Source organism: Vipera ursinii, assembly GCF_947247035.1.
Source record: "Vipera ursinii genome assembly, chromosome: 4".
NCBI classification, from domain to species: Eukaryota; Metazoa; Chordata; class Lepidosauria; order Squamata; family Viperidae; genus Vipera; species Vipera ursinii.
In genome coordinates this window covers 25,161,289-25,187,589 of record NC_139514.1, presented here as the reverse complement: position 1 = coordinate 25,187,589, position 26,301 = coordinate 25,161,289, and the positions used below count along the sequence as shown (strand labels likewise).

At 35.9% G+C, this 26,301-nt stretch overlaps 1 protein-coding gene across 3 annotated transcripts in view; it reads right to left on the bottom strand.

Annotated features, from left to right (window-relative positions):
* The window catches only part of NBEA (neurobeachin), a 372,004-nt gene that overhangs the window by 249,001 nt on the left and 96,702 nt on the right, over window positions 1-26,301 (bottom strand). For 2 of the 3 annotated variants that reach the window (XM_083361881.1, XM_083361879.1), the window contains 4 exons: window positions 25,719-25,849; window positions 24,360-24,467; window positions 17,399-17,567; window positions 14,722-14,817 (listed from right to left, as the gene is read on the bottom strand). In XM_083361881.1, coding sequence (XP_083218007.1) covers window positions 14,722-14,817; window positions 17,399-17,567; window positions 24,360-24,467; window positions 25,719-25,849 — 504 coding nt within the window. The remainder of the gene's footprint in view (window positions 1-14,721; window positions 14,818-17,398; window positions 17,568-24,359; window positions 24,468-25,718; window positions 25,850-26,301) is intronic. The other variant, XM_083361880.1, reaches the window with a different exon arrangement.

The following is a 26,301-nucleotide window of genomic DNA, read 5'->3' as shown; positions in this document are numbered from 1 at the left end:
AAAAGCCAGAGAGGACCCAAGCAATATCTTGGGTACATAGAAAGATTACTTGATGAAGCTATCACATGTGCAAAGGGAGCTTCCAGAGATCAGGTAGGAATAACAAAAGTTGCAGCTGCTTTCGACATATTGACTAAATAATTACGGCCCTTCAAGATTACAAGGGTTGAATTCAAAATGTCCACACTACTATCCTGCTTGGTCTTGTTCTTATGGAAAGGACCTCTTCAATTTCACTATGGCCTAGGCCAGGGGTGTCAAACTGCCGGCCCGTGGGCCGGACGCGTCACGAACAAACCGCGCCTACCCCATTGCTGGCAATGGGGAAAAAGTTCCGATACGTCGCCCGACGTCACAAGTTTGACATGTCTGGCCTAGGCAGACAAATCTCTTCTGTGACATGATGCTTTAGCTTTGCCAATTGAATTATTTCAGTTTGGAAAACCTAAATTATTTGTTTGTTCTCTGGGAAAGAGAATAAAAAATAAAGATAACTTTATCACACTCATACAAAAACAAATATATTCCATTATTCAGATTTGTTTGTGCCAACACAGACTTCAAATTCATTTATTTATCCATGGGCAAGGAATATTCAGCGGAAACTTAACTGATGTCCCTTAACTATATTAGAATGTGGTAGAACAGAAATCAGCCGCTACCCCTCTTTACTGTAGTTTATATTTTCTGTGTTGTAAGATGCTGATAGCATGGTGCTTGGTTTACTGCTAAAGCTGTCTTCAGCAAAGATGGCACACACCGGAATGAGGGCTAGAGAATTGTTTGAGACTGGTACCAGCAGAATAACTGGATTATACCTGGTCAGTAGTAGTTGTTTCTCTTTCAGACTCAGAGAATATGTCAGCTGAAACATTAAAAGAGAACCATTTGAAGAGTGATAGGTGCACCACCATATACCCTTATGTCACCACTGTTTCATAACCACTGTTACACCACTGGTTGCTAGTTGGCTTTTAGGAGAAAACCATACTTGTTACAATGTATAAAGCCTTGTGATTATTTGAAGGATCACCTATTTCCAATAGTTTCTGCTCACCCTATAAGACTGGGCAGAATGGGTATGATCCAGGTCCCTTCAAACAATGTCATCTATCAGGACTTAGGAGATGACATTCTGTGTCACAATACCTGCTCTCAGAAAGAGCATCCTCTCAGAGATCCATATGGTTTTAATACTATTTCAAAAGTAAATCCTGGGTTTGCTCCAGGTCTGGGATTAGGGTGGCTGTTGAATTTCTGACTTTTTTTTTCCTTGTTGCATTGAGATTTTTTTCCCTCCATCTGTTTTTTTCTTACTTTTTTATTGCTTCTTACTTTTAAAAGATACGTTGCCAGGCAGCCAATCAATCAATCAATCAAAAATAAATAAATAAATAATACATACATACATACATACATACATACTTTTAAAAAAAAGATCTCTTCCTCATAGTCCCCATTGCTCAAGTTCAATATTATTAATTGCTCAATCTTCTTCTGTTTTGGCATTACTCTTTCCTGTCACCCAATATTATTGCATTTTCCTTCTCTTTTCTCTGCCCCTTCGTGCTCTGGTCAAATTCTGTCCAGTTGCTTGAAAGCTAACATTGTATGGTTGCTGCCAATGTTTCTTTTATCTGAAGTAATTGAGTATAAAACAGTTAGCAGTCTTAAAATTTATGATCTTCTTCTCCTCATTTTTTTTAATTCTTTCTCTGTTCTGTTCCAGTTTCCTATCCCCTCTTTTATCTGAGCTCTATGAAGTTGGCTTCTCTTTGATTTTCTGACAGGAGGACAAAGTGAAAAGGTTTGCTGTCTAGTGATCATAAAATAAAACAGATACTGTACAATCACTAAAAGCATGGCCACTACTGTTTCCACTCCCCACTCACAAGCAGTTTGAACCTTAAAATGTTGACAATATGGACCAAAAATTATTTCCCTTCTTTGAGCAGCCACAGGTACTGCAGTAATACTAACACCTTCCATTCTGTGCAAAGGAAAAATGAAATCTTGAAAAGCTAAATAAAATAAATTGCTTCTACCACCACTGTCTCTAGTAATATCCTTTTTTGTTTAATGCTTTTATCATATGGAACAAAAACAGCAACAAAAAGCATTCCTCTGAGGTCAAAACAATTTTTTTCTTCTGAAAGATCTGCCTTCATGGACTGTAGCATTAAAAAAAGGGGCACTGGTCTCATAAAAGTTTCAAATACATTACAGGTGAGCTGGTTGAACACAGCTGGTGCTAAGGAATCAAGAAGTTCAGATTTGTTTCATACTGGCACATAACCATCATGTGAAAAAATCCCAAAAATTCTGATGAGGTATCATTTAAATCAGGGATGTCAAACTGCCGGCCCATTGGCCGGACACGTCATGTGGAAACCGCACCCATTGCCAGCAATGGGGAAAAAACTCTAATGCGTTGCACGACATCACCTACTTTTCCAGGACACCAGCTAACATACCTTGGTTTTCCACAGTGACAAATCTACTAAGAGTTTTAAACTGAAGACCCTTGTCTTTGAATTTTTGTCTATATGCATGCTTGTCTGTGCACACATAAATGCAGAATTCAAGAAAAGGACATCAATGTAACATCATTAATTCATCTCTTTAGAATTCTAGCATTAAATACTAATTTCATCTACTTCCTAAAAGCATATCTTTTATCTTAAATTTTAATACTGTTAACTTTTTACACTCAACTACTTTAAACAAGAGACATTGGTGGCAACCAAGCAATGATTTCATTTTTCATAATTAAGAGTCTGCTTTCAAACTATTCAGCAGTTCTTATCAGTTCAGTTTGATGCTATTTAAAATATACAATTAAAAATAATGTTGAATCTAATATTTTAATCTTGCCTGGGAGTTGGGCCGCAGATTCCCCTTTTCCTTCTATTTTTCATAAAAACTGTTAATTTAGCGAATGTATGAAATATAACGCAAATAACAAAGAGAACATACCAAAATAACAACCTTTATGGCTCTTTCAAAGGAAGTAAACTTTAGGCCTTAGCTTAAAGCAAAGTCTCTTTAAGTCAAACCTAATTCAAGCAGCTAAGTGTTACCTTCTAATTCTTAGTCTAGTCTACAACCTTGGTATTTCCTAATAGTCTCTTATTCAAATTCCAGGTGTGACCCTGTTTAGCTATCTGAGATCAGCAAAAGACAGTCAGTTGCTTAACTGTAACATAATCAATGCATTGAGATAATATAAAAAGACTTTCTAGTTTTCTTAAAGAAAACTAAGATAATACAAGAAGACTTTCTAGTTTTCTTACAGGAAACTAACACAAATATATCTCTAAAGCTAAGTTAAGTAATAATGCATCTATAGCAAAATAAAACATTTATCTTACAGTGATTTGAAGTATTTAATTCATTTTTATAAATACATTATATACTTTGCAATATAAAAATCCAAAAATGAAAGCTATAGTTTCCACTACTTGGCAATTTCAAAATGTTATATGTTTGCTATTTGAAATGTATCTACAGCTAATCATTGTTAATTCCTAATCTTTTATGAAAAGTTATATAAGATTTTCACAAAATAAAGATTTTAAAATTTATGATAACCACCTTAACAAAACAAACTAAATTTAACAACCATGTCTCAAATACACAAATCTCTCAAATGCAAACATAAAAGTGTATGGAAAAAACAGGGTGGAAATGAGACAAAGCAAAGAGTTAGCTATGCTGGAAAGGGAAAGAAAAAGAACAAAACAAAATGGAGATCATGTGAGGAAAAGAGATAATTGGACAGGGAAATGAATGAAGGTCATACCATCATTTATTTTCCAGCATTCCAGTGCTAAGAATCTGTGCCTGGACTTCTTGGTTTCTTGAGAAGTAAACTTAGAACTGCAGCTATAAACATACTTTATCTATTTATTTAATCACATAGAGCTATCTATCACAGAAACATGGAAGTCGTGCAAGAAAATATACTGCATGTAAAGGGGCAACATGAAGCAGGTATCCATGAATTAAATGATAATTACCTTAGTTATTATTGAGAAACAATTAGTCATGCAAAAATAACATGCTAATATGAAACAAATATCTGAAAATCAGGAACTATAGATTTCTGTAGATCAAATACAGAAAATGTCCAAGCAGTGAACTGGAGACTAGCAATTATTTTAAAAAGCATTCATCAACACATGCTATTTACAAAATCAGTAACTGTGCAAGGAGCATTTCCCGTCTACCATGTTGTAATTTCTCCCTTCATAAAACCTTAAAATAAACAAATATACAAAAAATCACGTAAAAATATGTCCGTAAAGTAATCTCAAATGAAGTCACTATAAACAAACTGCTCTGAACAAACATTTTAAAACAAAGTTTCTAGAGAAGGGATAATAATAATCATAAAATCTTTTCCCACATAGCAATGGAAGTTTAGTTGCCATGTAAATGTTAAATAATTGGAGATTTGGAAAATGTATAAATGTGAAAATGTGCAAAAAGCATATCACTCTGAAAAATAGAGCATGTGTGACTTTGGCAACCTCCAACAGAGGTAAATATATATAGCCCAGAGTTGAACTGTAGACTCCTTGATGCTCTATAAGTTTGGTTGTTTGCTGCAGACAATGCAAGTAAGTGTGACGTTTGCTCCCAGTGTATATATAGCGGTGGTGGGATGTGGTTTTCTCCTTGGTAGTTCCTTGATTATTATTTACTGCTTGATTGTTTGGCTAGTGTTAATCTCTGTTTATCTGGATGGAAGCTGCTAAAGAAGATGTGTTCTGTCTGGTCTTTTTGTTTCCTTCTTAGCTTTTTTATTGTCTCTCTTGAATAATGTGTAATGTGGTTTATCTCTAGGTGTTCCTTGATGGCTGATTAGTGCAAGGTTCCAGGAAATCCTAGAATTTTTGGATTTGTCTTGTTATAGGATGCTCATAGTTTCCCTGCTGAAACTATGGTTAAGTCTGTCTTGAAAATAAGGAGTTTCCATTGTGGCTTCTGACTGCTAGCTGGTGTTCATGGAGGCACTCTTTAGTTTTCTGCCTGTCTGTCCAACAAAGTGGCTGTTACAGCCCTTGGACTGTATGTTGTAAATGATTCCTGGTTTTTTTCTTTTTGGGTTACTGAGTCTTTTGGTTTATATAAGCTCTTTTGGAGGGCTTTTGGTGGTCACACACATTTGATAAGGTTATGTCAGTATCCATGTTGCATAACCAGACTGTTTTCTTTTTCTGGTATTTGAGTACTGCAGTATGTTTGCTGTGTGTTTGCTTGCAGTTAGGCAAGCTCATTGGGAACTGATACATGCAGTAGACTTAGACTTAAAGGCTCAGATGCCCAAGACATTTTCAGTTAACATACACAAATATGTAGCTTTGGAACATTTTCCTCAATCAATAGAAGAACAAGTACGGTATAATATTTTTGATTCATTTGTTTAACTAGTTACTTTTTGTCTAGTTTTAGCACTTGTGGAAAACACACCATTTTAATTATATTATGCAGAAATATTAAAAATCCAATTGGTTCACAAGCACTATTCTTAGAAATAGCCTTATGTATTATAAGCAAAGAGAAAAAATATATTTAGAATAAACTCAATGTAGCTGAAATTAATAAAACTTTTTCTAAGGTAGAAAGCTCAGGTGAATCAGTCCTATAATGAAATAATAATAATAATAATAATAATAATAATAAGAAGAAGAAGAAGAAGAAGAAGAAGAAGAAGAAGAAGAAGAAGAAGAAGAAGAAGAAGAAGAAGAAGAAGAAGAAGAAGAAGAAGAAGTTGGAAGGGACCTTGGAGGTCATCTAGTCCAACCCCCTGCTCAGGCAGGAAACCCTATACCATTTCAGGCAAATGGCTGTCCAGTTTCTTCTTAAAAACCTCCAGTGTTGGAGCATTTACCACCTCAGGAGGCAGGTTGTTCCACTGGTTAATTGTTGTAACTGTCAGGAAGTTTCTCCTTAGTTCTAGGTTGCTTCTCTCCTTGACTAGTTTCCATCCATTGCTTCTTGTCTTGCTTTTTGGTGCTTTGGAGAATAGCTTGACTCCCTCTTCTTTGTGGTAGCCCCTGAGATATTGGAACACTGCTATCATGTCACCCCTCACTCTTCTCTTCGTTAAACTACACATACCCCAATTCCAGCAACCGTTCCCTATATGTTTTAGCCTCCAGTCCCCCAATCATCTTTGTTGCTCTGCTCTGTACCCTTTCTAGAGTCTCGACATCTTTTTTACATTGTGGTGACCAAAACTGGATGCAGTATTCCAGGTGTGTCCTTACTAGAGCATTGTAAAGTAGTATTAGTACTTCACTTGATCTTGATTCTATCCCTCTGTTAATGCAGCCTAGCACTGTGTTGGCTTTTTTGGCAGCTGCAGCACACTGCTGGCTCATATTTAAGTGATTGTCTACTAGGACTCCGAGATCCCTCTCACAGTTACTACTATTGAGCAAGGTACCACCTATACTATACCTGTGCATTTGATTTTTCCTGCCTAAATGTAGAACCTTACTTTTTTCACCATTGAATTTCATTTTGTTAGATAGCGCCCAGTGTTCGAGTCTGTCCAGATCCTCCTGTATTTTAAGCCTATCTTCTGGAGTATTGGCTATTCCTGCCAGCTTGGTGTTGTCTGCAAATTTGATGAGTTCCCCATCTATCCCCTCATCCAAATCATTAAAGAAGATGTTAAAGAGCACTGGGCCCAGAACAGAGCCCTGGAGCACCCCACTACACACTTCCTTCCATGTAGATGCAGTTCCATTGAGGACCACACACTGAGTACGGCCTGTCAGCCACCTACGAATCCATCTGGTGGTGATGCTATCTAACCCACATTTTTCTATCTTATCAAGTAGTAGGTTGTGATCTACTTTATCAAATGCCTTACTGAAGTCCAAGTAAATTATAACTACAGCATTCCTCTGGTCCACTAATTTTGTTACTTGGTCAAAGAATGTGATAAGATTTGTCTGGCATGATCTGTTTTTGACAAACCCATGTTGACTTTTAGTGATGACTTTGTTTGCATCTAGGTGTTCGCTGATTTGTTGTTTGATTATCTTTTCCAGAATCTTCCCAGGTATTGAGGTCAGGCTGATAGGTCTGTAGTTTCCTGGATCTATTTTTTCCCTTTTTTGAAGATGGGAACTACATCAGCTCTCTTCCAGTCCTCTGGTAGTTCCCCAGTGCTCCAGGATCTTTGAAAAATATAGTTCAGTGGTTCTGAGATCACATCTGCCAGTTCCTTGAGAACCTTGGGTGTAATCCATCTGGTCCTGGTGATTTGAACTCGTCTAGGCTGGACAGGTGTTCACTTACCATTTTTTTGCCTATCTTAACTTGCGTTTCTATTCTGTTTTTTATGGCACTGGTTTTGGTAGGTTGGACTGTTTTTTCCCTTTGTGTAAAGACAGATGCAAAAAACGAGTTAAATAGTTCTGCTTTCTCCCTATTGCTTGTCACCTTCTTGCCACTTTCCCCCACTAATGGACCAATCATTTCCTTAACTTTTTTCTTGTTTTTTATATGTTGAAAGAAGCATTTTTTGTTATTTTTTACTTTGGTTACAAGCCTTAGTTCATTTTGAGCCTTAGCTTTCCTCACTTAATCTTTGCCGGCACAGGCTATTTGCTGATATTCTGACTTAGTAATGTGCCCCTCTTTCCAATTCTTATACTTGTCCTTTTTATCTTTCAATTTATCAGAGAGTTCTTTATGCAGCCATGCTGGTTTCTTTTGAGAGCTGTTATTTTTCTTCTTTGTTGGTATTGTACTAGACTGGGCCTTTATTATCTCACTTTTCAAAATTTCCCAAGCTTCTTGAGTTGTTTTCCCCTTTAGGATTCTCATCCATGGAATTCTTCCCATGGTCTCTCTAAGTTTATTGAAATTAGCTCTTTTAAAGTCCAAGACTCTAGTTTGGCTGTGTTCTATTGCTTGTGCTTCCAGAATGTTGAATTCCAATATTGCATGGTCACTTCCCCCCAAGGTTCCTGTGGCTTCGACATTTTCTATCATTTCATCTCTGTTTGTGAGAATTAAATCCAATATGGCTAATCCCCTAGTTCCCTTCTCTACTTTTTAGGAGAGAAAGTTGTCTGCTAGGTTTGTCAGGAATCTGTTCGATCTTCCACTTGGTGCAGAGTTTGTGTTCCAGTTGATATCAGGGTAATTAAAGTCCCCCATTACTATTGTGATGTGCTTCTTACTTACCTTACTTAGCTGACTAGCAAAAAGTTCATCTATTTCCTCTGCTTGGTTGGGCGGCCTATAGTATACACCTATGGCAATGTCATTTTTTCCCCTTTTATATTGACCCAAATGCATTCAAGTTTACAGTTTTCGTCATTGGTGTGCTCTATTTCTGTAGAGATAAAGTTATTTCTTATATATAGAGCAACTCCTCCTCCTCTTTTGTTTAGTCTGTTTCTTTTAAATAGTTTAAATCCCTCTAGCTGTGTGTTCCATTTGTAGGTTTCGTCCCACGTTTCCATAATGGCAACAATATCATATCCGCCCTCATTTATCTGAATTTCTAGTTCACCCTCTTTACTGTTCATACTCTGTGCATTAGTGTATAGACATTTGAGTCCTTTATGACTGACCCTGTGTTTACTTGCTGCATAACTTCTGTGGTGCCTGGCTTCCCCTATTTTCTTAGATTGCCGGGGACAGTGATGTTCTGTATCAATTAACTCACTGTCCCCATTGTTTAGTTTAAATGTTCCTCCAGAAAAGCTGTGATTTTATTGCCAAGTAACTCAGTCCCTTTCTTGGGTGGATGCAGACCATCTCTTTTATACATTTTTTCATTGGATCAGCTACAGACATCGTGACTAATATAACCAAAGCCTTCTCCTTTACACCACTCCTTTAGCCACATATTAAATTCTGCTATACGCTGGCCTTTTCCATTTTGCTCCTTATACACTGGTAAAACCTCTGAAAAAGTAAGCCTACAGCCTATTCTGCTAAGTTCCTGCCCCAAGCTCTGGAAATCATTCTGCACAGAGTATATGAGGTTACATTGTTTGTTTGTTTGTTTGTTTGTGTATTTATTACATTCTCCTTTTCACTCAGAAGCTGAAGAGAGCTCCTCTTTCCATTTTCCCTCACAGCAACATCCTTCTGTCATGCCTAGAGCAGGGGTCTTCAAACTCAGCCTTTTTATGACTCATGGACTTCAACTCCCAGAATTCCTCAGCCAGGCACACTGGCTTAGGAATTCTGGAAGTGGAAGTCCATGAGTCATAAAAGGGCCGAGTTTGAAGACCTCTGGGCTAGAGAGTGACTGGTCAAAAGTTTTGCTTGGCTGAGGATAGAACTGGATTATCCTACTGCTAGCCCAGCAGTTTCAATATTTTTAAAAAGTCAAATTATGTTTTATAGAATGCTGAGTTATATATAATGTCTGTTATAATAACAAACTTTGTAATTATAAAAGTATGCACAGTAAAATATGTAACTGACTACAATGAACTTTAAGCATTTAACAAATCTACTGATCTTGAAAAGCTAAATAGAACTGGATCTGATTAGAAGCAACATAGAAGATCTAGGAAATATTTGGGCTCTAGGTGTACTCAGAATTTTAAACACACACACACACACACACACACACGAAGAAAATCATAGCAAACAGCTTCCATATTGTTTTCATGAAAACTACTTCATAGGTATATCCAGGAAGTCATTAAGAATTTGATCCCAGCAGTTGGCCAAACCTGGAAGAACTTGCCTGGGCTCAGAAGCTAAGCAGGGTTGGGTCTGCTTGGAAGGTGAATGAAAGACCAAGGGGATATTTCAGGACTGAATACTGTACTGGGAAGTAAAACAAAAACCAAAAATCCTGGAAAAGTCAAATTGCTTCTGTATTGTTGGCAAGAAAAATGCCCAGAGATATATGTGTAGTCACCAAACATCTTGACACAGTTCTTTGAATCTGACAAATGCATACAATTATGCCATACAGATACACATGAAGCTGTTCTGAAAAATAAAAAAAAATATTCTGAAATAATAACAAAGTGTATCATGACACCCAGAAGACTAACATCTAGGTAGCATGAGCTTTTGTGAATCACAATCTAGCTCATTAGATATATTGAAGATGCACTTGATCAAACAGACAGTGATCCACATTCGCTTATACCACAGCATCTATTTTAATCTTGAAGGCATTGCAAACTCTTTGATGTAACCAAAAGCTCACTAAACTCCTCCTTTCCACAAGAATAAACTAAAGAGAGAGGCAAATAAAGAGCCTGTAATGACCACTAAAAACAGTTTCAAAACACCAGGTTGAGAGCAAAGTTGCTATGAAGGTTACAGACAATATAACGACTCACAACATGAAAGGAGCTCTCAATTCAAATGTGTATGTACTGAGCGGAAGTAGCATAATGAGAAATTAGAGGAGAGAGAAAGAGGTAGGGAATGTCCTGAAAAGCCTGAAATTGACACTGCAAAAGAAGCAGGGTTCAGCATCAGATTACAAAATACATAATTCTCCTTGCAGAAGTGAAAAAAATGTGAATAATAGATGAATTCTCAAATGAATAAATACAAAATGGATGATTAAGAATTATAGAAATTAAAATACTTTGGATAATACTTGAACAAGTTACAATCCATTATTTAGAAATTAATGGAAAGTTATACTTTTGAAAATGTATATGGGAAAGAAAATAATATTGAAGCCAAAATTATTTAGTATTTTATTCTGCCCTGTGAACCGCCCTGAGTCCTCAGGGAGAAGGGTGGTATATAAATATTATTAAATTAAATTAAATTAAATTAAATTAAAATGATTTGAATGACTCAGACCTAAGAAACTATGGTATCTCCAGCCCTAATTAAATCCTGTCTACCTCTTCATTTTTAAATAACTCATCAGAAATTAGGTGCTTCATTAAAATCACATGTAATTTATAGGATTGCCTGCAACCACTGATTTTTTTTGTAGCTTTAAAACCACAGTAGATCACAGTGGAAAAATTACTTTCTAAAGTTACAGATGATTACTGCATAGCTATTACCAGCCTGGAATGGTTGGAGTTAATGAGAGAAAATGCACCCTTTTGAGTTACTGCTGCTTCCTGGAGAACACACAAAATATAAAATAAATATTTTGAAGGTGGTGAGACACCACAAATCATGATCACACCTCTTTTCTTCCAAACCAAAAGATATTACCCATCAACCCTCCCTAATTTCAACCGGATTCATTTTTATTAGTTAAATGTGTTTAGTCAAAGCTGTCAATTATTCATTCATATTGCTGACCAATTTATCAATGAAGTATAAAATTGGTAAACTTATATTATAAATTCACATCAATTAGTGGGGGATTAGTTTCTTCAATAGTTTTGCTAATTGCTAAAAGCAGAAATGACCTGTAAGGAGAATCATGCACATAAAAAAAAATTCTGCCAATAAGGCTACCTATCCATTCTGTAAGTATCTATTTAAAAAGATATGAACAATAACTCCCTCTCATATTCTTCCAAGTACTGTAGTAAATTCGAAAGACATTCACAGACTATCATGTTGAAAGTCACCAAGTAATCCTTAAAGATCAATAGGGTCATATCTTCTGTATTATTTTCAGGCAAAGATTACCCATGCTGCAGACATTTCTATTCCAGAACTAGGGAAGAAGCCAGACTGACATTACTGAGAGTATATAAATTAACCAAAAGCAATGAGTAATCACACTACTGAAACACTGCATGGATGGTGACAATAGTACCAATTATGGTTGCAAATAGTCTATCTGATGCCAATCACTGGTATAAATTATGTTGATGTTATTTTTGTCCTAATAATTGGTTAATAATATGGCTAATTATTTTTTATTAAATGGCTTCATTGCTTATTACCAGAGTATTTCTTATTACCATCTATGACATTTAATCATAGAAATCCTTTTCGGTATTCTACTATAATAGTACATGGTAGCTGTCAGTTAACAAGGCCAATTTCCATCACTAAATAACACAATTGTAAAGTGCAATTTTTCATGACTGAACTACTTAGTAACAGAAGTTCTAGCACTTCTAGTTGCTGTAATTCTGTAATATAACGATGTAATGTAAGCAAATATTTTGCTGTAGGAAAAGGAAAGGCAGGTGGTCGGGATGGAGTGAAGAGAGGAATTAGCCTAGAGTTGTTATGTTCCCACACAAGAGGGTCCAGGTCCAGCACCTCTTGAATTCCATTAAGGCTTAGCTAGCACCAATTAATGCTGATGATTAATAGACTAGATTCTTCTGCATAGGCAGAGCAATAAATCAGCTTAACTGAAACTTAACACATGGTCCTGATTCTTCACACCTGACACAGTGGTGTCATTAAGCACAATATCATGTGATTGCTATTTTTGACCCCTTGCTGGTTTCCAATCATGTAGCCCCAAGATGCTGCAATTTTCTAATTGTGAGTCAGTTGCCAAGTGCCCAGATCATGATCATGTGATCACAGGGATGCTATGATGACCAGAACTTTGAGGACCTGTCATAAGTATCACTCAATCAGTGTCATCATAACTTCAAATTTGCTGAACAAGGGGTCATTAAGCCAGTGTCACCTGTAGTAATAATAATATAGAATTAAAGAAAAAGGAAAAGTGCCATTTTTTAAAGAATGAATAATTTCTTGTAGATTTCTTGGATAATAATTTCTTGTATTCTATCTGCAGTTTTGATAGTACTGATCAACACAAATCAATAATTTTTTTCAGGCTCATCATCACCTCAGGTAACTCCTTTCATGGAGAGGCAATGGGCCCAGAGCATTGCGTTAGAAGTTCATTTTATTTTTTTTTTATTCCTAAAAATGCCTCTGAAATATATGTAGGACCAGAAGGATACCCATAGGCACCATACTGGAAATACTGATCCTAAATGCAGAAGAGCTTCTTCTCATACCAAAATTGTTCATATTTATTCCAGTAATACTAGTTATAGTTTAATCTCTAATTTATAGTTATGTGATTACAACCTGATGTTATTTGGAAAAACTAAAATATGCTAAAAACTAGTAATCTCCCTGTCCATTTATAATAAATATTTATATATTTTAAAAAAATGTATTGTTAAAAACTAGTACTGCTATGACTACCAGCTAGACTTTCATTCTTTATTTTTCTTATCCACAGTACCTGCTAGTTCTACAAATGTGGATCAAAATTATTTTTTCAAAGAAGGGAACAAAGACAAGACAACTGAAACTTGGCATTCTGCTAGCTGGATCAAAATGAAAAGAAAGCAAAACATAACACACCCAAAGGTGCTTTTTCACAAGGCAACTGGACTTGTTTCTTCAGCTGAAGAAGCTTCTTAAATGAGAAGCAAAACATCTTCAAAGAAAGTCTAGTTGCCTTGTGAAAAAGCACTTTTAGGATAACTATGACCTGGTTGACTGAGAATCTCCATAGACAAAACATAACACAGGGGGACAATTTGCTGTCACATTAATTTTAAGGACTGAGAAGAACACCAAGAATTTGGAAATAAATGGAAGAAACTGAAGGACTAATAAGGCTAGGAAGATTCCGAAGGGTAGGTGCTAAGAATGGGTACGGAGAACAGACTAGGCAGCATAGATGAGCACTAGTAAGGAATTTGGGAAAGCCTATGAAAAATTGATCATACAACCTTGAGTAGGCTGAATGTATGTGTAATTTTAGGGATAATGGAGAGGATGGATGTATACGCTTCAGAGAGATTAGTTTTTTGGCACTGGTAATAAGAGAACATTTCTTTATGTATTGTGTATAGTTGTTTAGTGTTGGAAATGTGAAGCATGTGGGTATTTTATAACAGGAAATTATAGCTTTTAATTGAAATAGTTTTCAGTTAAAAAATTGTGGCTTCAAAACTGTTTGGTTTTGTAACCTCAGTAGACTGCCTTTTTATATACTTGGTATTTTGTTGCACAGCAGTAAATGTTCTCACTGTGCTAAGCCAAAGTAATCTGTCTTCTGAACTAAATTAATATTCCTTTATTTCTTTAACAGTCTTTGTATGACTTTAACTTAAGAATTTGGGGCTGTCTTTATGGGATTTTAATATCTATCTAACTATCCAATTCTTATTAAAGCACAGCTAATATTAAACAGTGAATAGAATAAAAAGAAATAAGAATTTGTATAGTTATTTAAACTATTTGCAAAGCCCTGTATTGTATATCAGTTGGGAGAGAAATGTCATGCTGTATGGAAGAAAAAGAAGAAAGTTGTGCATCATTTTTTGCTATAATAGACTAAAAGAGAGGGGAACAAGTGACTGCTCCTAGAAGTGATATCATTTTTTTTTTGTTCTCAGTGGTATCTCCCATCATATTGTATGCCTACTGAAAGTAAAAATAATTGGAAGTTATATAGAAAAAGACGTGTTTCTAAATCAAAAGAAACAAAGAGTTTAGAAAATGCAACAAACTATTTCAGGAATATAGCACTATATAACTTCCTTATACGGCAGTATTCTTTTAAAGGGTTGAAGTATATTTCTCTACAGTATTAAATTTTAATACTGTTAAAAAGTAAAAATTGTAACCCTATAATACTGTTAATAAATAAGAAGTAGAATGTTCACAGTATCATTGCCAGAAAACACTGATCTAAATCATCTTCTTGGTCAAGACTTTGTATTATAATTAAGTTATTGAATTATATAATATGAAATAAGTGTGGCAAAGAATAGGAGGTTATGTTAAAATTACCTTTATAAAATGAGTGGGTAAAGCTCTGTTCAGGTATTAACTTGGCAAGGAATCCATGGTTCAAACTTGGGTGTGGGATAGATGGTATAACCACAACTGCGAAGAAAATCATGGAGTAAATTGTGAGCCAGCTACTTATTGCCGGTAATTTGGTCCACTGAGGATCCATGTCAGAAGTTTATTGAAACATGCAAACAAGGCACAAATAATTTATCAGGGAGAAAAATAAGATACTTGCAAATAATACAACATACAAAGAAAAAAACATTTACATGGAAAGACAGGTATACATAAATTAGACAGAAATATTTGGAATAGGTTTATGTATGAAACAAAATACAAACAGAAAAATGCATTATCTGTAGCACAGCAACAAATGATAGGCAAATTCTAAGGCAAATCCCCTAAAAAATAAGCAATATAATTTTATTATTTACAAAAAAATAATGCAGGAATAGTTAATTACTTAATCATGATTTGAATGAAGGAAATATACCATGTACTCTATTGTATAAACAATGGAAATGAGTAATTTTATTTTAAAATAAAAATAGTTTATAATGTAATAGAAACAACATGAAATTTAGTTAACTAAAATATGTCTGAAAATAAATAAGTGCAAAATCCTATATTACAATGTGTACTGATTTGGCCACTGATTTTTAAACAACCTTATCTTAGAAGAAAGGATTAAATTTACATGGCATAGCCATACACATTTTTAAAATATGATTCTCACACAAATGTATTTTTTTAATCCTATCAAAATTCTTCAGGCATTTAAGTCCAAAACATTTCTTTTAATTAGGTGAACTGATGGTAATGTTATTTTATTTTAGTATCAGACTTTTCATGAATCAGTTTTGTCATTTAACATAATCAATGTCTCAATAAGATATTTATAACACCCAAGAGCTATGTTTAAAAATATATATATAGTGCTACAGACTTCAGATGATACTGAAATCTTGGAAAGATTCGCTTTTCAGGGATATATGAAATGAAGTCATTGTGCTTAATTGTTCTATTCTGGTTACTTTAAAAATGTCTTTTGGCACCAATTCTATTACTACACACTAGGAAGACACATGAATAAATATACATAAGATTATACTGTAGAAGATATATAGCTATTCTCATTATGTACATACAGTAGGTAGTTCTAACAAAAAGATTAAACATTTCAGAAACTGGAATCTGATAAGATTTCTCTTTTTAAAATTATATTTAAATTTAAACAACTGGAAACTGATCCAAACTAATATTAGAATGCTCACTGTATTTCATTTCCTTAGAAGATACTTATTGCATCATTTGTGAATAGTCAATCCTGAAAAAGACATGTGCAAGGGAGGTATTTACAAAATATTAAAAGTCTACAAAGGAGAAATATGAGAAGCATGGAAGGATGCCAAAATAAAAGGAAGGATTTGCCATCAATTTTGGCTCTCTTTCTAATGCTTGCAATATAAATAATATATTCCAATGAGAGAATCTTTAGAGTCTCATCGAAGGCATTTCTGCATCTGAAGAAAGAGGTTTCACAGGTAAGAATTCACACGTATTAAGATATTGTCTTCCCAAAGGAATGTATATCAGAGAAAAGAAAGTTTTATGACTTTGCAGTATGACCCAGGGTAAAACTTGGTTTCAATCCATCTCTCTTGAAACAAACAGCACCTAAATCATGTTCATCAAAACTGAATCAATGATCCTCGTCAATTAGACTACTAAAAGCAAGTTTCTAGAAATACACTATTATACTAGAATTCCCAAACAAGTATCTTAGTAGCAAATTTAGGACATGTAGACAGACTTATTTTCTAGCAACAAAATTTCTCCAATAAGTAAATTTAATTTCTTTTTGTTAAGAGATAACAGATGCTTTCATGCCATGTACTGTATCTAAAATTTACCTAAATGTTCCCAATGTTTATAAAAACTTCAGTTCTGCCTAAATATAATACTATTCCCCTTTTGTGGATAATTAGATTTTTATCAATGCAAAATGTATTTTTATTTCCTCATTGATTAGATGATAATTTCTAATGATTCCTTGCCATTCAAACAGTAGGAGTCTTTACAAGCTAGATGCTTATAAGTAAAAGTAGACCAGTATACTTTTATTTCATTAATATAAAATGTCTGTCCTTCTCTTCTAATACACATGTATCATACTGCATCGACAGTTGTATTTTTGTTAATATCCAAATGACACCATATCCAAGTAAAATTATTTGCTTTAGTTTGCCAAGAAAGGGATTCTTTCTTTTTAGAGATGTTAATAAGTGAAGAAAGTAAAAATTAAATCTGGAATTTTGTGCAAGTAAAATATAATTTTATTTTAATTTATTTATTAGTATTTTTATGGTGTAAAATAGCCAGCCACTAAAGTGTAACAAAGTAATGGAATTATGATTTGAATTCAAAACACATGATGAACATAAAAACTGATTTTATGGAAAAAATGGAAAAGTAATTAGCTTGTGTCCTGCAATTAATTATATGCTTTGGAAGAAGAGTCTCATATCTTAATCCCTAAGACCATCCTGTGCTAAAAAGCGAAAAAACAAGAAATATTTTCAAATATTAATAGGCATTCTTTATTCTTCAGTTTCTACATTCAAACATCAAATGTCCCAACACTTCCTCAGCATTAACTGAAAAACAGCAGTACCTGTACTTGTTGGTGAATTTATTTCTTGCCTGATATTTCTACCTGCCTGGCTTCCAGACCTTGCAGTTTCTCGTTGTGGTTCAAGAATATCCCGGTATTTGGAGACCATTAAAACAGAAATGAAGTAAACCACAGCCAAAGCTAAAAATTGTGCCTGTTTGCTATCATCCTGTTGAAGAAAAGAAAAACATACGAACACACAAAATAAAATACTATTAAAATACACAGTAAACTTATCATTTCCTCTCTTAATCAGTGCTATGGAGCAAATTACTAAAATTAAAAACAAACAAGCTGCTGTACGACAATTATTTAAACATTCCCTTGATTGGCCTTTAAATATATGAACATTTCTTTCACCTTCCCAATATGAATGTATAGCTTGTTAGAGAGGGGTATGACTTAGTCTTCATAAATTACTATCTCAGAGGAAGTTAAGACAGTTATGAGAACTACCACAAAGTTGTAAATAAAATTAAAAATATCAAATATATCAACTAGAGATCCTCAAACCAGTTTACGATTTCTCTCAGAGGAGAATTGGGACAAGGCTGAGTGACTTACAAGGAGGCCATAAAATGTTTTCAATAGTTAATCATGCCTGTGCAGAGAAAACAGTAATCATGCTACTTAGTTTGGCCTTTCCTCACTACTTTGCTTGGGGCAATAAGGTTTGGTTGCATTTGCACTTTATCTGTACATGTTTGTAAAGGCAAAGTAGGAGGACTGTGAAAATTCATGCTGGACAGTGTGTAACTACTGTAATAGAGCCATGTATTATTATTATTATTATTATTATTATTATTATTATTATTATTATTATTATTATTATTATTATTATTTTCTCATAGAACGCTCAGAACGGCATTCCGGCACCTTTTTTTGCACATACACACGAAAAAAGCTTTTGCACAAGCTGTGCTACTCCCTCTATTGGCTTTTGAAAGCCTACTGGCTTTCAAAAGCCAATAGGAATTCCTGCTGAATGCACCAAAAGACCCGGCCGGCAAACGTTGCACAGGCAAGTTGTCTACAGCAAAGGCGAGTTGGCAGGAATTTTGCACCCGTCCCTGCTGCTTTGGTTTAACATCTTTGTGCTGGCAATCACCCCAGAAATACAGTTTGGGGCTGCTTTGTCCGATTCAGGCCACCGTCCGGCGCTTCTCCTTTAGGTTCCAATTGGGGGGAGCTTAGCGTGCGTCTCTGAACTACGTCCACATTGGTCTTTCACGGCTGTGCCTTCCTTGCATGATGAAACCCAGACAGGGAGCTGCAGCTGGCATCATTGCTAGAGGAGGGCCAAGTGGGCAGCGCAGCTCAACCCCAGGGGCTGGGGAGAGAGCTCAGGGAGGCGCCCCAGGGTGGCAGTGTCAGACACCTTGCAGCCCTGCAGCCCATAAAGAGCCACAATGTCCAGAAAGTCCCCCAGCAGGTGCTGAAGGCCAGTGTCCAGATTCCTTGGCATGCTGGCAAAGGCAGGGGGGCTTAGCGTGCTGTAGACCAGCCGCTGCTACCCAGGGCCAACACCACCTGGCTGGCAGTCCCGTGGAGCCTGTCAGGCAAGCCAGCATAGGCGGATGTCCATCCAAGGGGTGCCGACGGCCCCGGCAGGCAAGCAAGGGAGAGTCCTCCTCAGCCGGTACTTGTAATCTGGGTAGTTGAGCATTGTGGCACACCTGGAGCCGCTTGGCCTCATCAATGAAGGGCCGCTTCTGGGCGGTGTCGAGGCACTGCCAGGCGGCGCCCAGCTGCTTGGAGATCTCTGAATTGTGCAGCCGGGGCTGCTCCTGTGCGATCTGCCACTGCTGCATGCATGAGGACCCAGATTGTTGGGGGCAATTAAGCTGACTTTGTAATAATGCCGCTTGGGGTGTGTGTGAAAGCCCTAATAAGCAGGCATATACATGGAATGAAGGCTACTGCTAAGCTTGTAAGCCGCCCTGAGTCTTCGGAGAAGGGCGGGATATAAATGCAATAAAAATAAAATAAATAAATAAATGATCAGTCCATGAAGGCATGCATGGGCCGCTTCACCTTTTCCGGCCAGGCTGGCGAGGGTGTGGGTGGCGGGGCCGGGCTGGGGCCAGTTGGAATGGGCCTGCCACCCAACCACTGGCTTCCAGGGTGTAGAAACCCATGAACATCCTCCCACCCATCGGGGAGGGCCCAACAAGAGAGCCTCAAGAGGTCCCTCGGCTGGAACAGCCAGCAGCAAGCGAGCCACAGAGATTGACCAGAAGTTCATCTTGGGTCTGAATTCCCATGCAGTGAAAAGGAGAGGGCTTGCAACTTCTGTTTGTAGTTATCCACGTTTCTGCACACTGAGATAATCGGCCACTTGTACAAATACAGAGCCTATCATGCTTTTATTTATATGGAACAGATAGGTAAAGGTAAAGGTTCCCCTGCACATGCGTGCTAGTCATTTCCGACTCTAGGGGCTGGTGCTCATCTTCGTTTCAAAGCTGAAGAGCTAGCGCTTGTCCGAGGACGTCTCCGTGGTCATGTGGCCGGCATGACTAGACGCCAAAGGCGCATGGAACGCTGTTACCTTCCCACCGTAGTGGTCCCTATTTTTCTACTTTCATTTTTATGTGCTTTCGAACTGCTAGGTTGGCAGAAGCTGGGACGAGTAACAGGCGCTCACTCTGTTACACGGCACTCAGGATTTGACCCGCCAAACTGCCAACCTTCTGATCGACAAGCTCAGCGTCCTAACCCACTGAGCCACCGCATCAATTATATACCTATAAATACATCACTCATGACATAATTTTTGGAATGTGTAAAAAATTTGAACCAACCCAGAAACTCATTTTCCATTGTTTGTGTATTTATAGAAAGTAAACCCTGAAATAGATTTGGAAAGAGCAAGGACTTTGATTAAATGGAAATGTTGCTAAGCATAGAACTGTTGAGTTAATTTGCAGCTGTTTCTGCTGTTTTCTTTTTATATGCTTATGATTTTACATCACATTTTAAAATCAGCTAAATTGAATAGGAATAAGATTGTGACTGAAAGAATACTATCTCTGAAATATAGTAAATATCTTTAACAAGTAACGTTAAATTTAGCTTTAGTGTAATTTGCTTGCTTACGGTAGCTAAAACTGGAAATTATATTTCTAAAGATTTGCCGGACAAAACTTTGGAATTTACTATGAACATTTGCCTTAAATACAATAAATTAAATGTACGTTAAGAATTGAATATATAATTGTTTAATTATATAAATAAGTATATAAACAAAATTATATAAATAAAAGATTAAAAAGATGAGAGTTCCGGCAACTTTTTCCTTTTTCTTTTTAGAAAAAACGCACTGCATACTCCTATTGGTATCTTATGATTATCACTTGTTGGTTGTATCTTATGATTTATGATTTTATCTTATTATTTATGATTTATCACTTTGTTACTTGTATGTATATTAAGAGCTTATGAACAAGAGATAAATTCCTTCAGTGTCCAATCACATTTGACCAATAAAGAATATTCTATAAGAAAATAAAAAGTGGTTTAAATAATTGTTAAATAATTATTGGCAAAGCCAATCATTTAGCTAATGAGCGTGTTACGGGTCTGTCATTGCTCATGATGCCACTAAGGGTGGCTGCCAGTTAAAAGAAGCATGGCTATCCAATCATTAATCTTTGTTGTTAGTTGCGAAGTCGTGTCCGACCCATCGTAACCCCATGGACAATGTTCCTCCAGGCCTTCCTGTCCTCTACCATCTTCTGGAGTCCATTTAGGCTCATGCCTACTGCTTCAGTGACTCCATCCAGCCACCTCATTCTCTGTTGTAGCTTTCTTCTCTTGCCCTCAACCTTTCCCAGCATTAGGGTCTTCTCCAGTGAGTCCTTCCTTCTCATTAGGTGGCCAAAGTATTTGAGTTTCAGCTTCAGGATCTGGCTTTCTAAAGAGCAGTCAGGGTTGATCTCCTCTAGGACTGACTGGTTTGATCGCCTCGCAGTCCAAGGGACTCGCAGGAGTCTTCTTCAGCACCATAGTTCAAAGACCTCAATTCTTTGGCGCTCAGCCTTTCTTATGGTCCAGCTTTCACAGCCATACATCATTATTCTATTAACCAGCATATTGAGCTGTTGCCAGCTTATCAGATGCTGCGCCGGCAAGAATCATCAAGCAAGAAAACTGAAAGGATGAAACAACCACAGACCCACTTCGGCACGAACGGATGAACGGAGGTTCATAATCTCTTCCCAATCAATACAGCGTTACAGCAAACAACAACGAGGAGGCAGATCGCACCGATGGGCAACAGGAAAGGATTCGTGACCAATGTGGACAGTGACGACAGCAAGGAAGAACGAACAGCTGAAATGGCAGCATCGCATATAGAACTGTCAGATGAGCAGTGAGATGATTGCCTGCGGCAAAATGCACACTCCACATGGGCAGGGTGAGTGGAGAGAAGCAGAGCACCAAAAATCAAACAGCTCTCAACGAGCCCGATGGAAACAAGAATGAGGCAACTGATTACGGGATGACGAGAGCCGAACAGACCCGTAACATGCTCATTAGCTAAACAATTGGCTTTGCAGAGACTATAAGAACGTGCTCCTCAATCCTGGCTTAAACTCTGACACATATAAACATATACATACAAACATACATACATACACACACACACACATATATATATATGTACACTCACACACACACACACACACACACACACATGAAACGTGACCCAAATAGTACTGTTATAGGGCAATGCAGAAAACATTAGACTAATTCCAAACTCTTTAAAGCTACCATTGAGATCAATGTTACTTATTAGTGAAGGAAAACAAGAGAATGTAGATGATCCTTCTCAAGAATCATGAGAAATCATGTTAATTCAAATCTCTTGCTTGTAAATTTGGATTACAATTATTTTGTTTGGAATACTAGGAAAGAAGTTTGTCAGTACTTCTGGCTATATATCATCTTGCTAAAGCTGAGACATTGTGATTGCCCAAGGTCACCAAGCTGGTTTTAGAACTCATGATCTCACACTTTCTAAGATACCAAACTGGTTCTTAGTTATATGAATATGCAGGTCAATTTCCAATCCAAATAATCTTAAAATGGAAATGGTCCAAGCCTGATTCTCTCTAAGGATGAGCCATATATACATTCTTAGGTGGTTGACTAATTAAAATTCAACCACCACCACCACCCCACACACACGTCCAGCTACCTTCTTTGCCGTCTTGTGTCCATGATTTTATCTGTTAATGTTTTTATCTACTGTGTTTTTTACAAGGAATGATTTGAATGTTTTTAATATTTTATGTTGTAAATGTTGTATACAAGATGGGTAGCAAATAAATTTTATAAATAAATAAATAAATTCTTCAATGAATCTAAACATTACATATGTCCATCCATATCAGTCTGGTTTTCACTGAATATCGGATCTATCTATCTATCTATCTATCTATCTATCTATCTATCTATCTATCTATCTATCTATCAATTTAAAATCATACACTAAAATTCTAAACTTTATAAGTAGAAAAAAATGAGAAATAATATAAGAGTTTTCTATTAATTTTAAAAATTTTCAAAGCACAGAAATAAAGTATTAAATAATTTTAAATATGTTAAGTTTAAAAAGGGGTTCGCTGTAAAGATATGTTTAAAGAGAGATGAACTTCCCCTTTTTATGTACTTTGGGCACTGTAATAAAAAAATCTCTTTCTGAAAATATAGGGATACAAATCTTAGCCTTCACTATTCATACCAGAACGTTAAACATTAAAAGATACAGGCTGGCACACCTACCAAAGCTGAATTAAAGTATTCTTTACTATGTATATATCATGAGTTTCAAATAGCAGATCAGAAAACTAAAAGCCACCAATTAAAATAATTGTAAGCAGTTTTCACAGGCATGAGTATATTTTATACTACAGAGTAGGTATGTACCAATTGTGTAGGGAATTTTTTGCAAATTGATTTTGTAGAAACTCAAAAAGTTATTTCTCTATCTGAAGTGTTCTGTTTGAAAAGGTTCTGCTGGCCAACTGTGCTATCACAATACTAAAGATTTTAAATTATTTTTAAAAACCCTGTGTCACTGAATAGTCATTTAAAGAGATTTCTCCCATCCTTTTCTACTATTTCATAGAATCATAGAGTTAGGAGGGACCAGGAAAGACTTCTAGTCCAACCCTTTGGCAAAAGCAAGAGTCCTCATACCATCTTAGACAAATGGTTGTACATTCTTTTCTCGAAAAACTCCAGCAATGGAGCACCCACAAACTCCAGGAGGCAAGCTATTTGTCACAAATCTTCCTATTTCCTGCTATTTCTATTTCTCACTATTGCAGAAAACCAAAGAATGAGAGTTGTTGCAACCAAAAATAGTATAGTCATTTCAACTGGTTGTATTCTGTTCTGATTTCAGAGGCTGACTATCTTGGTTGATTAGTAAATCTTGCAAAGTAATCAGAAATCCACCTGATCTATCAGTGGCTTGTGTGGGCCATCTTAATTGGCATTTGATCCCTAAAAAGGTTAGGTATTATCAGTGATCTCTTCTTGACAACAGGTTAGTGCTAAATCTGTCTGTAAATTACAATAATCTGTCCAATAAAAACTAAATTAAGCTTATACTGTATCTTCCAATATGTTGGAATCAGATTATCAACTAAGGTAAATACAAAGTTTTCTTAGAAATTCTACCCCCCCAAATGACACGTCTTAAGCTTCAATACTATATTTCTCCAGCTTACCCATTTTCGATGAAGCAAAATTCATTCATAAGATTAGCTTAATTAACCAGTAAGTAAAGAAGTTTCAAAGGATCATCATAATGTTCATAAATCTTTAAGCTGAAATAATGAATTTCTACACTGGGCAAAGATAAATGTACAAGAATCTGTTCACCATTAATACACAAAGCACAGATTTTAAATACTTTGTTTTAAAGCTGCAGTATAATAATACTTACCACATCACGAAATACAACTGCTCGCAGACGATTAATATCAACATCTTGAAGAAGCCTATCTGGATCTTTAATTGGGGATAGGTTACCAGGAACATTTTCCAATGGAGTCTAAAAATGCAATAATTGCATAGTTTTAGCAAATTGTAGTCTTAGCTGTTGAAGTTATCACTAAACGAATAATTTGTATTTTATTCATTTCAAATTTATCATATGAAGCTGGTTTTAGATTTAAATTTGGCACTCCAATACAATTGGCTGTTACTAGAACAATGCTAAAATCAAGTTTATATTGCCATCAGTTTATGTTTTAATTGGTTCCTATATATGCCCATGTGCTGATGAGAATGTTCCAATACTGTCATCCAACAGCAATACTATGAGTGTTATACTGGTTGCCCATGTTTATGAGTCCAATTTAAGATAAAATTAATAACTTATTAAATCTTACATAGCATTGGCCCTGGGAAGCTGGGAGACTGTCTGCCCCAGGCACACCTATAAAGATTCACTATTCTCCAGGAACTACAGCACAACAGACTCAGAAGTATTGTTTGTTGGATCTCCCTTCTGCAGAAACACATATGTTCACTAGTAACATTCAGATAGCTTGTGAAGACCTCAAGAATTGATAAAGTAGGTATGTAGAATATATAAGACACATTATTAGGTCTTATGAGGGACCAATTATCTTCAATCACTTCTGCCTGCCCAATATGTTTCCGCAGATAGTGCATTTCCCTTATGAAAAGTTGTAACCTTACAGGACAAGGCAGCTGTTCTGACCTTTGGAACAGCATCCCCCACAGAAATGGACAATGGCCTTTCTCCTAGGTTTCTAGAAAGCTTTTAAAACCTGGCTTTGTCCCAAGCCTGGGATTAATGTATTACTGTTTTGGGGGGAACTGTGTTTGGTTTGACTTGTGTCACTTTTAAGATCATTTTAGTCCAGAGTGTATGGTTTTATGATTTATCTGTTTTTACAGATTTTTTTGCATTTTTGTTGCCCAAATTTTATTGGAGTTGGGTAGCTATAAAATTTTTAATAAATAAATGCTATAACTGATCTGCAATTATTTATGATTGACATTTATTTCGTCAATGATACTATTAATAGCTTTTTAATCCCTTAGATCCACTTGTCCGAAGGAGCAAAGAAAGCAGATAATAAATGCAACTCTTCATAGCAAATCCAAATTCTGTCTCAAGATTATGAAATATGTAAGAAAATAATTTTGGAATTGTCAAACTGTGAAGTTATTCCCTATGTTTCTACTATACTGAATAATAGGATTTTTTTCTCTTTTCCTTTTCATTTTTAATGGAATTCTTTTAATGTAATTTTAAAAGAAAATATTGTACCTTGTTGGTAGTAGTTGCACTTATGCCCTGAAGAGTCTCTTGTGTTTTACTGCAGATTAGTGAAGATTTGTTTACTTTCTCTCTTTGTCTTTGTCGACATTCCAAACAGTTTCTCACAGCAACACAACAAACTAAGTAAATCAAAAGATATATAGGCATATTAATTATAACTGCTATGCATTAATAAAGCCATTAAAATACCAATGAAATCAATAAATCAAAATGTAAATTCTATCAACATGAATTGTTATAGTATGTAAGATTGTTATGTTTGGATGTATTTATGAACAAATAAATGAAGGTTAGTATTAGATGTGTTTCTTAATCTTAATCTTGTGTATTTATATGTACCTGCTATTGCTGAACATTTATTTAACAGCAACAGAACAAAGGTTCTGTTTTAGGCCCAGTACTCTTCAATATCTTCATAAATGACTTAAGATGAAGGAATTGAAAGGGAACTCATAAAATTTTCAGATGACACCAAACTGACAGGAGTAGCTAAAACACCAGAAGACAAACTCAGGATCCAAAAAGATCTTGACAAACTTGAACAATGGGCCCTATGCAACAAAATGAGTTT